The sequence below is a fragment of the Motacilla alba genome, chromosome 14 (assembly GCF_015832195.1).
Source record: "Motacilla alba alba isolate MOTALB_02 chromosome 14, Motacilla_alba_V1.0_pri, whole genome shotgun sequence".
NCBI lineage: Eukaryota > Metazoa > Chordata > Aves > Passeriformes > Motacillidae > Motacilla > Motacilla alba.
Genome location: NC_052029.1, coordinates 7,595,231 through 7,609,644, shown reverse-complemented (window position 1 = coordinate 7,609,644; position 14,414 = coordinate 7,595,231). Strand labels below are relative to the sequence as shown.

The 14,414-nt window shown below is 42.5% G+C and overlaps 1 protein-coding gene across 1 annotated transcript in view; it reads right to left on the bottom strand.

The window, feature by feature from the left end:
- Positions 1 to 14,414, bottom strand: part of BMERB1 (bMERB domain containing 1) — a 46,459-nt gene that overhangs the window by 6,477 nt on the left and 25,568 nt on the right. Inside the window, exon 3 of the mRNA XM_038151848.1 lies at positions 2,452 to 2,525. Within this exon, the coding sequence (XP_038007776.1) occupies positions 2,452 to 2,525 (74 nt within the window). The remainder of the gene's footprint in view (positions 1 to 2,451; positions 2,526 to 14,414) is intronic.

The following is a 14,414-nucleotide window of genomic DNA, read 5'->3' as shown; positions in this document are numbered from 1 at the left end:
TTTCTCTGTGTTTCAAGACAGCTTTGGCTGTTGAAAATACCTTTTTTTCTATTCTGACAAGGCAGGTGAGCTGCAAATGCCCACCAATAGCATCAATGGTAAAATGTGGAAAAATCAATGCAAGTTTATTTTCCCTGTACTTCAAAAATCTGAGTAATTAATGTATGTCCTTGTTAATTGGCCAGTCTGGAATGGCTAGGTTGTCTGTAAACAACATTTTTTGTGGCATTAAAGATGTGCCTGTTGCAAACTAAAAATCATAAATGTTAGAGGGTACAGAGCTGTCGTTTCAGGCTATAAAGCAAATGTATTTAAGGCAGAACTCTTCAAACCTTGCAAGTGCAGCAGAGATGAGAAAGCCAGAGGCAAATCCAAGCCCATGTATTTCTCTGAGAAGCTGAACATTTTGAGCAGCTCTGAAGACACTGTGTATTAAATCAAGATTTTGTGCTTTGGGCAGCAGAGCTGTGCTCAGAGCCCTGCACAGTTCAGTACAGCAGGAGCTGGGGGAGGAGGAGTGAGCTGCAGGCTGATGCATCTGAGCTGTGTTGTGTCTGCTGATTTACGTTATAAGACACTTTAAACAGCTAAACTAATCAGACACTTGAAAACAATTGGTTTTAGTACAGATTTAAAAAAAAAGAATGCTTAGAAGTGGCTGCTTTTTCTTGCTTTGTCTGTTATGGCTAAGGAGCAAGGACTCTCCTCACTTCTGAAGATAGAAGCTACTTTCTACTTCCTTTCAATCTATTCTTTTCCTAAATTGAGATGTGCTCTCCCATTATATCCTTCAGGAAACTGCCTACTCAAAATGTTAATATATGTGGCAAAATACTGCCTATTCTGTGTACTAAAGGACTGATTCCACACCTGAAATTGGCTAAACTGTGTCTACTGAAACCAAAGAGCAGCTCTCTATGCAAATCTATATTCTTACAGGAAAATTATGGTAGAGCTCCTGTGAATTAATCCATTTCTGGAAAGTGTTTTTCTAGGTTAGGCACATGCTGTGTCAGCACTCAGTGCCAGCAGCTGCTTTGTCTCTGTTAGGACCAAGCTCTTGTGACCCTGCCTGGAGCTGCTGGAACTTCACCTCTTGGATTCCTAAGTTTGCTGAGATTTGTGAAGTTCTAAGGAGGAAACTGCTGTCTGTGGGTCTCTGCCTGAGGCCTTGAGACTGGAAAATCATTTCTAAAAGATAAAAGAAACCCAAACAGCAGGAACACCAAAAGAATGACAGCTGATTAACCCTATCTGTTAGTTCAAAGTCTGGACAGGAAAGCTTGCAGATCAGGAAAGTGAGGCAAGGGGCAGCATTCACAGATACTTTCTAGGATTTGTAATCCTTTCCATGTATGAATGAATAATGCATAATGAACCAACAGTGTTGTTTTTAAAAATTTAAACTGTGACCTCTACTAAGAAGCATAAGGAAAGAAAAAGTAAGAAATATTATTAATCTGTTTTTGTTAGGTGCAAAATGTGGCCAAGTTGTTCAACAGCTAAAAGTGGGTGGTTTCAGAGTAGATCTCTTTCCTGTGTCACAAATGCCCTTCTTTCTCCTTTCTGAGGACAAAATTGTCCTTCAAAGTTGCACAATAAAATGTGAGCAGGAAAAAGGAGGGAAAATGACTATCCTTTTGACCAAAGGATAATCAAAACTTGGACTTAATAGGTAAGCAGGAGCAGTTAAGCAAATTATTTCTGCAGGGTGCTGGAGGCTGTGCAGTAATGTGTGGTGTGGAACTGCTGCAGTTGCTGAGTGTTTTGCAGGATCTGTCTATTTTTTTCTTGAACAGAGTAGGGCTGTTGTGGATCGTCTAAAATGGCAAAACTCTAGTGAAGTGGAATTGCTCACTGATGGCAGCTGGAGTTCTGAGCCAAGGACTGCAGAGCTGCCCACAACTCTGTCCCTCCTTCACTGAATTTGCAGAGATTTATGGCAAAACAGAGTTGGAGCCTTGCTTTTCATAGAAACCGGTTGTTCTTGATCCTAGAAGGTAGATTTAACTACAGGTGTGATAATGGATTGGTGTAGCAAGGAAAAAATCAATCACATTCACAGTGATGGTTATAAATCCTTCTCCTCTCCCTCTTTTATCTCTGGTATCTCAGCACTTGTCTTTTTTACCTGACAATCTCTGTGCCACTTGGTTCCCGTGAGATTATTGCCAAGGGAGTGCAAGAAATAAGGAATGTGCTCCTTGTTTGAGTGATTTTTGCAGGGTTGCTGCCATGGGAGCAGTGAAATACAGCATGAAAAGAAATTTAGAGACAGAGATTAGAGATGGGCAGGAAAATGGGAATTAAAAATGAAGACTAGAGGAAAGAGATATGAAACTGCACCTTGTGGGCAGGAGATTCTGATTGTTGGGGCATGGGTGGGTGATGCATGGGTGGGGATGGTGTCAGCACAGGTGTTATCCTATTCCTGGGTGGAGAAGCCATTACCTGGGATTGCTACCAAAGCCTGCAGCTCCTGCTTAAGGTTCATAATGTCTTTGCACAGCTGGATGTCATCCATCCTGCAGAAACAGAAAAAGCATGGTCAGACATGCAAAGCCCACCCTGTGTTGATGGGATTGGCCAGATCTCATCTGAGTGCATGGCCCTGGCCTTGCTGGGGACCTGTCAGCCTGAAAGGGGATCCTGACATTCTTGGCTCACCAAGTTTAACAGAAAGCAAAAGGTATTTAATACTAAATGCCCATTGAGCCCTTGGTTACTTGTCTTACTCACTAATTTGTGTGCAGCTTCATACCTGTCACTGTGGATAATTTCAGATTTTACTTTCTTGAACATCAGAGAACATTCTGGAGTGGGCACCAGTAACCACAATAGTCCTGGGAAAGGACAGGTGTGCCTTATTGCACTTACTGCAGCAAGAGTTCCCACTAGGGAAAGAGCAAGAACAGCAGAGAGCCTGGGAAGGGGGAGCAGAGGGTGACAGATTATTTGGCACAGCCAGGGCAAGGTTCATATTCTACTACCAGCTTTCCTTGGGGCCCTACTAATAATTCAGCTCTAACACCAGAGATCTGGAAACTGACATAATTTGGCATGTATCTGTTTCTGAGGTTTTGTGGCTTGGGTGAATGTCCTCCATGGCTGATGTTAAATGCTTCAAATCCTTGATATGTGCAGAGGTCCATTAATGTTAAGACACAGCAGACAGCTTAAAAAAAGTAACATTAGCAGAAACTGCACCTTCAGTTCTCATTCAGTTCACATTCAGTTCTCAGAAACTGCTGCTTCTCCTGAGAGCTGGGACTGAATCATTCCCCTGGAAGGCAGCAGCCTTCAGCATGAGCTTCCTGGCACAGGTTTGATTCCAGAGCCTCAGCCACAGTGGCAGCCAAGGCTCAGGTGGTGGCTCCAAGGGCAGCATCTGGGACTTTCATTTTGAGATCACCCCCTAAAGAGCACAAACCCAGCCTGTGTGATTAATTGTACATCCTCAGCTTGGATCTCACCAACACTCTCCTTGCCCACGGATCTCTGAGCTCTGTTTGTCACAATCCTGTGCCTGAGGGGTGCAGTGGCTGCTGCCTGAGCACCTGGAGCAGCTGAAGTGCCATCAGAGCAGGGGCTGTCACTGTGTGTGTACGTGAGAGGGAGCCCCCAAAGGACAATGCAGCCAAATTATTAAATTAAGCAAGGAGTGGAAAAAGTAGGTGTTTCTGGCACAAATAAGACTTTAATCACAACCCAAGAGCTTTTACTCTCCTTGCTGCCTCTGCCATGATTGCAGGTCTCTGCAGGGAGCTGTCCTTCAGCTGCTTTGCTCTTGTTAGTAAAACATGTTGATCCTTTGTTATTTGCTGCGTGGGTTAACTCCATCTTGCCTGTTCTGCTACTTTCACTGTGCCATACAGCTATTCCTGCTGCCTTTTTACCCCTCTCCTCCCAAAATACGATTGTGAAACACCTCTCCTAATAATCTTTATTGCTGACCCCTTTTCCTTCTTTGTGTACCCCTGTCACTCCCACTGGGATCTGCCCTTTCACTGCCCATCTGTGTTGTAAGACTTGGTTTTGTTGGGAAGATCAGAAAGTTTGCCTTGGGACTAGAGCATGGTCCTTTGCTCTGTGTGTTTAGGACACTTGGAGGCAGAGATGTTTTTACTGATGAATATTCTTACTTAGGTTTCCCCTATTATTCACACTCATCACAAGCAAAGCCTGCTTTACTCTTGAGATCCATCACACTAAATGGTACTGGAATTACTTTTATCAATTAATCTTAAACTGTCCTCCCAGGAGAGTCAGTATTCAAAATGTGCTGGGATGTGAGCAAGCCTCGCAGCTCCTTATCTATTCAGTGCTCATGCACTTTGGGTGCCATGTTGGTACATTTGACTAAGATGACCATGCCTAACAAAGATGACAGTTTCTTGGCAAGAAATGTTCAATATTGAACTGCTGTATTCAAATGATATCAGACCACATTCTCAACTAGTAAAGAGAACAGTGAGTTTCTACAAAAGAGATCTCTGTGATAGACAGTGAGAGATATTTTTTTTCCTGATTCTGAAGATTTGGCTTCATTCTGAGAAGCTCTGAAATACACTAATTAAAACACTTTACTATATGAGTTTGGCTCCCTGCCCTTGCTAAGGAACTCCAAAAGGCTAATGGCACTGCTCTTCTCTGAGGATTTCCAGGAATTTAAAATACCACCAGCAGTATATTCCAAGTGAGCAAGATCATTTATGTTCAGTACTCCCTACAGTCCCTGTGCCTAACTTGGGGCTAAGGTACTGGCCACATGTTGCAACTTTAGTTGCACTTTCTCCCCATTATTTTGGCTGGGTTTTAGTCTGACTGCAGAGCATGTAGCTGGTACTCCACATATATTTTTAGCATCTCTTTTTCCTGAGACCTAAACTCTGTTCCTGCGTTGTAGCACACAGCAGAGAAGTAAATCCATGGCCAAAGCACTTTAGGTCTGTAACAGCTCTGTGACCACATGAATTCCAAAAATCAGAAGTCAGATGACCTCTCCAGAGTGCCAGTTCTGCAGGCTGGTGCATTGTGCTGATGGACAAAATCTGAACCTACCATCTGCACCAATCCCCTAAAGCACATGGAACATCTTTCCTCCCATCTGTGTCAAACAGCCTTTGTGTTTCATCCACTCCACAGTGCTGATTAGGAAAAAAGTAATAAAAAAAGAGGTTAAATGACAAAAGGGAGGGCTGAAGGACATATGGGACCATGCCAAAGCTTCATCTATCTGACTTAATGAAAGCAGGATCTATGGTTCCTTTTAACTGTAAAGCACATCCCACATCTGCTAGCAAATAATACTAAATGCAGGGCAACAGCTGCTGCCCTGGGCAAGAGTTGCCTTGTTACCCTTGAAGGAAAGGGAAGAAGAGGAACTCCTGGAAAGGAAATCTCTTGGAAGAGATTCAGTCTGTACTGGCACTATGAACCTTCCTTTCTTTTCCCCCTCATGCTCTGGATGTTGGATGTGAGTAGTTACAAGAGTCCCAGAAGAAGTTAATGCTGCTTCTGAAAAGAAGAAATAAAAAAGTCCCAGTGTATTTCTCATTTGGAAGCTGGATGGTCAGCAGGGTTTGACTGAGAGCATTTTGATATTGCTGTCAGACCTTTTTAGGAAGTAAAAAGTGCTTTTGGAAATCTTAAGGAAAGCAGCAATCTGCAGAGTAGAGGAGAAAAAATTCCTTTGGGTCCCCTAACCTACAGAGGTTCTCTCTCTTCTCTGGAAGAGATGGTACATTCTTTCCAGTCCCTGTGAAAACACTTTTCACATTGTAGAACAAACACCAGTGAAGCAAACAGCAGTGACAATATGGCAGTTTTTCCTCCAGAGCTGAGCTTTAAATGTCTACCCAGGAACCCATAACACATGAGTTATGAGAATGACAAAACATTGCTCTGGTTAGGAGCCCAAATCCATTCCTGGAGTAACTGCAATAGTATTGAACTGGGGCTGGATTCTCAGTGTGCTTTGGTGTATTGCTGACACGCTGCCTGCACTTCTGCTTTTCTCTTTCTTGATGGCTTATTGCAGAACCCCCCCTGCATGCTTGGAGATAGCACACAAGCACACATTAGTCTTTTCTCTCATGGTATTTTCAGCTATATCATCACAACCTACAAGCAGACTCTCTGTTTGCCAGAAAGAAACAACAAAAAAACAAACCTCATCATGAATAAACAGCGGGAGCAGAAGATTTTCTAAACATGGCACAAAATGACAGGAAAATAAGTGGGTCAGGGAGCCTGCAGTGCCCTGGCACAGTGACTCAGCCCCATTTCATGTTTCTGTGGTCCAGCTACCAGGGGAGAGTGCCCTGAGCACTGTCACTGCCATGCCATGCGCAGGCATGAGTCACCTCTGCTGTCACCATCTGCACCAGGGGAGCAGAGCCCTCCCATTCAGCTGGGCCCTGGCAAGCTTCAGAGGCTCTGCAAGAAAGTGGGAGGCAGGACTTTTAAAAAAGAGATATTCTGTACCAGACACAAAAGAATTGTTTTGTCTCGGTAGAAATTAATCTTCAACAGCCAAATTTTTCTATCTTCTTCTCAGCCAAGAAAGAAATCTGAATTCCCCAGTGTAAAACCTAGGTGCCATCTAGAGACATGCATAGGAAAAAAGGAAAAATTATAGTGGAAGCTCATGGAAAAATCACTTAACACCCCGCTTAATGGTCAGCCAAAAAAAAGACATGGCCAACAAGACTGACAAATACTTCATATTTGAGTGTAAGAACTATTAGTAACACCAACATAAGTATCAAATATAATTTTCATTGATTTCAGGATGAGCAGAGCAGTTCAGTGTGTCTAGAGAGCTTCTGCCTTTGCTGAATGACTTTCAAAGCTAGAAATAGATCTGTGCTCCCTCTAGCATGTCTGTAAGAGGAAGTCTGAGATTTCCTTTGTTTTCTGTTATTGGATTAAAGTGCTTGAAGTTAAAAAAGGAATGTAGACCAGGTTTGCTGGCTTCCTTCCCTCTCTTCCAGGAGGGTTTGAAGGCACTTAGATTATTTTTAGTTCTGTTTTAATACATTCCTGCCCCAGGAGTAAAATGCTTGTAATTGTTGGAGTTTCTGAAGACTTTGATAGTGCCAGTCCAGGAGCTGCCCTGAGAATCAGGTGTCATGCTAAGTCACAAGCTGACATGATTATGTAACCAAAGGTCTCCGTGTAGGGATAAAAAGATCATCTCCTTGGTGGTGTGAGTGAGCAGGCTGAAACCAGCCAAGAGCAACCAGTAGTGACGGAGAAATTTGGGGGATTGAAGGAAAGAGATGTGTAGAAATAAAGAGAATTGCTACAGAGATGGGAATGACATCAAGCTACAGACTCGAGGGACTTGAGTGGAGGCTGCCTTTGGGTACTGCAGGTGTTCATGGCTTTGCCAAAGCTGTGGGGAATCTGCAATGGTGAAAGTGTTCTTGGGACACCCAGAGCACTATAAATTTATAGAATCACTGAACTGTTAAGGTTGGAAAATGCCCCTAAGATAATGGAGTTCAACAGCTACCTCAGCACAACACCACGGCCCCAAGTGCCACATGCTGTGCCTTTTGAACACTTCCAGGGATGGGGACTCCACCGCTGCCCTGGGCAGCCTGTTCCAATGCCTGATCACCCTTTCAGTCAAAACATTTTTCCTTATATCCAACCTAATCCTTCCCTATGCAATTTGAGTCCATTTCCTCTTGCCTTATTGCTTGTTACGCAGGAGAAGAGACCGACCTCCACCTGATGCTCCTCTTCTACATTTGGCACCTTTTTGTCCCTGTCAGCTTGGCTTAGTTACTTAAATCTCCTAATTATAAACCTGTGAGATCACAGGCAGCATTTCATGAATCAGAACACGTTGTTTGAGCCATTATGGTGTGTGCTTGTCACTGGTATGTAGCTCAGCACCTGGGGCTGCTGGGGCTGCAGGACACAGAGCTGGCAATGAAGGGAACAGATTGCTGAGCAGCCTGGCAGGGCAGCTCCCAAATCACAGCTCCTGGGGTCACTCGCCCTACTGAAGGAAATGTGTCTGACTTCCCTTGTTGAAAGTGCTCTCTGCTGGAGGAACACTGCATAGAAGCTGCTGAACCACGAGTTGCACAGTAATGTAATTCAGCTATTGTTTCAGAGAATTGAAGATGGCATTTGAAATTCCCAGTCCCAGAAGGGTCATATTTAAGGTATATTTCACATAAATTCAGAACAGTATCTAGAGAGGCTGTCTGGTTTTCATTTTCACTGACATTGCTCAATTCTCTTGAGCTTGGCCATCTCCTCTTGGCCAGTTACAAAGTTCTACTATGAATCAATAGTAACAAGAGGAGTGTTCCTGAAACTGCCCCACTCTGGAGGGGAATATTTCTCCATGTGGCTAAAATTGACTAAGTTAACTTGTCTAAAAACATATAGACAGTAGAGAAGTCAGATTTCAATTTACAAGTATCAGCCCTTTGCAGCAGCATTCAGAAAATTCTATACAAAAGCATAGAGCCTGCTTCATTTGAACTGCTCTGGTAGTTCTATTTTTGGATATTAGGCACGGGAAGGAGGAAACTCTAGGTCTGGCTGTGCATTGTCATTGCCTCCAGCAGAATCAATGATACATTTCCTTCTTCATTTGCCTTCATGTTTGACCTTTTCTTATTTTTAAAACCAGAAAAAGCAACTATTTGTTATCACAGCTGAAAAGAATATAAAGGTTTCTGGTATAAAATGAAACACTGACTGTCCCTTCCAGGGCTTTTCAATTCACTGGTTACTCTCCTATTTATAGCAGAAGACAAGTGAGAAGGGCCAGTGAAATAGCACAGGGCAGGAGGGACACTTTACTGCAGAACACCCTTGCCTGGAGGAAGCTCAGCTGTCCAAAAGGGGGGCCAGGATCTGTGAGTGCCACCTGTGCCTGATGGGCTGGGGGGTCTCAGGGGACAACCCCCTGTACCTGCCACTCATGCAACCAGAGCACAGGCAGCCAGGAGCTGGGAAGTGAGGAACAGTTTGGGAGAAAAGGTTACATGTGGAAATGCAGTGCTAAATGTCTGCATTAACAATGACAAGGTCAAAAATCAAAGCTGCTGCTTCTTCTATTAAAAGCATTCTGTGACAACCACAACACATACTCAATGCAGAAAATGCTGTTTAAAGAAAATTTTCTATTAAAGAACTGTTTTTCTAACTATCCAACTATTCAACTATCCAACTATCACAATAATGAAAATTATTTCTAAGACAAAAACATCTCAACTACCAAGTTTACAATTAATTAAATACTTTCGAAATGATAAGTTTATCATTATGCACCACTAAAAAATTGCTTTTCCTTTCAGAGTATTTTAATGCACCATTTTTACAACCACACATCTGAAAGTATAATGTTGTGTTTTCCTCTGGGGTTGATGGTTTGCAGTCAAACAGGGCACAGGAGATGGGTCTGCAGAGAGATGAAACTGATCTAGGGCATTTTCCTTCCTCTGGGAGAGCTGATCTCTGTGCTTTTAGCCTAAAGTGCACAGTGCAGAACTTTGCAATTCTGCCCTGAACTCTTGTTCTTGAGGCTTCCAGGCTTGCATGTGAGGAGCTGGGAGACTTGGCAGGGCTGGACCTTAGCAGGCACACTGACATCCTTGGGGCTCCCAGACCCTTGGCAGTCCCCTAGAAATGCTGTTCCTAATCTGGGACCTTGAGCTTTGACCACCTGACAACTCTCATTGCAAGAGCACCTTGTGCCATTTCACAGCTTGAGTTCCCTGGTGATTTCCTCAAGGATTCTGGTTATTTGCAATATGCTCGGGAGGCAAAGCTCAGTGTGACACAGCCACAGCCACAACTTCACCCCGTCGTGCAGAAGAGCCTGTGCCACACCAGGCTGTGCCAGCATCTTACAGCTGCGCTTGGTGTTTTTCCTACTGGTGCCTTATCTTCTGAAGCTGACAACTTGACATTTATATTTATTGAATAATATGTATCACCACACAGCTGCCTCCTCCTCTACAGCCTCCCCAAGTCCATCCTATGTTCTGAGACCAAGATACAATCAGGAAGGAAAAAAAAAAAGGAAGGGAATCACAATAAGTAATACTGTATTGTTAAGATTTCAGAACTGTGAAGGAAAAAAGATTTATTGCTCCTTCCCATGAAGAGATGGATCTTATCAGAAAACACTGACAACAACAACAGCTCTATTCATGAACAAAAACCTGGTTTTGCTGGTGTTACTTATTCACACTGCAGTAACAGCAAGGTGCAAAACTCAGAGAACAGTACCAGATACTGAACACAGAAGCAAACAATCCTAAGGGAATTCCTGCTTAACCTGAGATGACAGAAAACAGATAACATCCTGTACAAAGGAAAAAAGGAGCAGCAAAAGAATCAAAAGTACCCAAGAAAGCAAAAGTCAGAATGCCTGCTTAGCAATAATATAACCAGTGAGTTACCACAGCTCTTCACACCTCTGACAGCCTGTTTTATCTCCTTCCACTCATTATCCTCCCTCTCAGCCTTCCCCAGGGTGATGCTCAGTGTGGGGCTCTGTTGCCACACAAGGCTTGAAGCCACTGAGAAATCAGAGTTGATGTCACATTAGTGAGGCACTTATAAGAGTGTTAAAGTATTTGGTTCAAAAAAGAATTAAAATTTGAAATGAATTTTGTTCATACAAAAATAGTTATTACTGCTGCCTTTTCTCACCTAAGAATGGAACCCTCCATGAACACATTTTTCTGTTACTTTGCAGCATTACTTTCTGAGTTCAGCCAGATATAAGACTTTGTTTCATATCCCCACTTTGTGTCTACTAGATTTACTGCACTCATTTTAAATTAAAACATGGGATTTCTAAGCTGATTTATTTAAGGTTGTCATCACCAAGGGAATTAAGCTCTCACTTCAGCAGTTCTTGTGTACTTTGGTGTTGTTTCCCTTTGCAGGGGTTGCCATAATTTGCCCTAAGTTTGAGATTCTACCATAACACCCAATACCCTCCAGAATGATCATTACTGACTGTCCCACCTCAACTGCTCCCAGCAATGGATAAATCAATATCACAGCAGGACAACAGAGATTCGTGGGGTTTTGCAAACCAGGAGAAGGATAAAGGTTAAAGAAGACAAGTGAAAAAAAGTAAGCCTGATTTGAAGAAAGAAAAAAAACAAAAACAAACTAGGGATAAATGATGTATTCTGGACAGCTAATGAAGCTGTGGGACTGCAAAGTCAAGTTGCAGCAAACTTTTCTACACAAGAGGTCTGGGATTTCAAGTAAAATAACATAACACTGTAAAATCTAAAATCCTGAATAGAGCTATGCAGGATTTGGATGATGTAGATGTTCTGAGTGCTCTGGAGAAGAGGCAGTCATCTACTAATGAGTAGTGAGAGTGCACAATGACCAGTTTTAGTTCTGAGCCAGTGTGGAGGTGAATTTGGCCTCTTCACAATATTAGTTTAGAGATGTAATAACCACACAGACATTAAGCAAATACACCATTGTATTTATAGCATTTTTACAGATTAAAAAAAAGTTTAATGAGTAAAATGTTTTCAGTAATTGCCTAATGCAACCTAATAGGGCTTTATGTTTAATATCTTCTATTCCCTACACATTAAAAAACTGCCCTTCAGTATCACCTACATGGCAGAAATAACCATCCCAAGACAGCTATCACAGGTGGAAGCAACTTCCACAGTTTTAGTTCAAGGTCATCCAATAAAGCTGGCTTCAAGCTTTGCTTTCCATCTGGAAAGCCAGCAGTATCAGGCTCTGGCAGACTTCCCACAGATTGTGTTTCATGATGACAGTGGATACTGTTTTAAAAGAATTCCATGCCTTTCCACAGGAACAGGCAGTAACTGTTGGTGAGATGATCTCACCTTTACTAATAATATTTACTGGGTCCCAACATGCATTTTAAAATGCAAGAACTCTGCACTACAAATGATTTTGAGGTTCAGTTTTGATCTGCTCTGCATAACACAGAGGTCTGGGGCTTTGCTGCCTCTCCCTGTCAGCTACACTGAGCTAACACATGCATCACCCACTTTTACAACCATGTCTTTCAGCACAGTAGATTTCCATGCCCCCAGCAATCCTAAACTGCCTCTGAAGCCAAACACATCCACAGCAGCACCACATGAAATGTGTGACACACAGGATGCTGCCCAAGCAGCTTCCTCAGCTTCTGGGTCTGTTATTTCCCCAGGAAAGAGGGAAATAAAGGAAGTGGGACAGGAGCATTAGAAGGGAAGAGAGAGTGTGCATGTTCTGACGTGGTGTGTTTGCTTTCCTCAGCAGCACAAACAGATTGAACATTCACAGCTTGACCCAAAACTCTTTTTATACAGAATGTTTTCAGGAAGGAGCTGAGAGAAGCCTGAGAAGTGAAGGAGGGGGATGCTGGCAGGCTGTAAACTGATGCTTTTCTGTACATATTGTCTCCTTCAGATCTATATATGCTGAGCTCTCAGCTATTCCAAAAACAAACCAAGAAGAGCTGGAGATAGCATATGATGGCTTCAAGGTATATTTTCATTTCCTGGGCTGGCTGGAGACAGTCACAACAGCTCCTGGCATAATTTTATGAAATTTCATAGTATCAGTATCACTGAAGGAGAGATGCTACAAACAGCCACAATTCCTATATAATGTGGACATATCCTGAGGAGGTCCATCCTGGGCACCAAGCAAGGCAGGGTCCTGAGACAAAAATAGGATTTGATAATGTAATTATAGACCAAATCACAGTGCATCTGCTCTGCTGTGACTGAGGTTGCCTGAGCTAAAATATGATTGTACAATATAAATTGTGGAATTACCTAATTGAGGAAGGCTTGATTTTATAATCTGAAAATTGTCTCCTTATAAACTTCAGGTAATTCTTCATAGTAAGCAGCTATTCAGCTAGAAGTGATGTGGATTTCCTGGGTATGAAGAGCACAGCTGCTTTCAGCTGCCCTCCTTTTTTTGTTTTCAAGGAGGAAACAAAAAAAGGAGCAAAGCAAAGGACACATTTACAAAGGTTAATACCTGATTTGCAATTGGCACAATAGTTTGGGAAACATCATGACCTGTTAGTCCATTGCTTCAGCTCATTTTGCTTTCTTTGTATCGATAAAAAGAAAAACAAGGATTATCAGAAAAGTGGCCACTTATAAAGTATACACTATAGGATGAACTATTTCACTGTAGTATATAGCAAATAGATAAGAGTTCATCTGCTTTCCTTGCTTTTCAAATCAAAAATTTGCAGGGGACAGGCTAAGAATAAGCTGTCACACATCTAATTTTATTGAGTTTCATGCAGCAGAATTTTAAAAAAGCTGTGTTCTGCAATAAAAATTATTACAAATTTGAAAATCAGAGATGTCAGTTAGAGTTTCTGTAGTGTATATTTTTGCTTCACTTCAGAGTTCCTGAAAGTCACACTGTTTAAATGCATCTTTGTGTGACAACACTTCATCTTTACATGCTTTCGTTTTAGTGCACCAGTAAGGAATTTCCACTTCTCTCTGCAAGACAGAGGAAAAAGAGCGTACAAAGGACTGCAAAGTAGTACAAAAGAGTGAAAAATCACTTGTATTGAAACTGTACAGATATTTATGGTCTTCACTTAAAATTTTTTACTGCTTCATTTTTAAACAGGGTAAAACCTGTTTCCACTGCTCTCACAGATGGTTTTTTCTCTACTAAAAGGGGAAGCTTTTTTTTAATACAGTGATAGGCAGGCTACAGAAATATCTGTGCTTGTCTGAGAGTGAATCCTTGGTCTGTCACAAAAAAACAGTGTGTGCTGCTCTGTGGGACTGGGGACAGCACATCATTTGTGGGGCTGGCACAGAGAGGCAGTGAAATTGCAGCAAGTTCATACAGATAGCTTCTGAATTTTAAAATCATTTCGATGGGTACTAGTACATGTCCACCAGTCTGTGGGTCCCCTCCAAGCCAAGCTGTCCAGTGATTCCATGAGCTGCCAAGGACTGCCTCTTGCAGAGCTGGTGTTGTGTGAAGAGACATGTGCTGCACACACCACAGCCAGAACCAGCCTTACCTCACTGCTGGTCTCACACAGGAACAGCTTGCCCTTGCTCACACACAGAAGTGTGAGACATGCAAACCAACTCCAGGTCACTGAGCATCTAGACCCTGCCAGGGTTCTTTTGCAGTTGGGTTTGTTGGAGGTTTTTAATGGCTGATAAGCTAACCCAGAGCAGCTCTCTGCCTAATGTCCTATTTCATGGCTTCCACATTTGCATCTTCTTCAAGAAAAATAGCAAATTCTATTGGCAGCCTTAGAGCATATTCCTTCCATGGGTTAAACCTGACAGAGGAAGAGCTTGCTGTGGTTTCCATCAGCAGCAGGCCTAGCTTGCTTGTTTTGTTTTCTTATTCTTGAGTGAGTATTTTTAAAGGCAGGG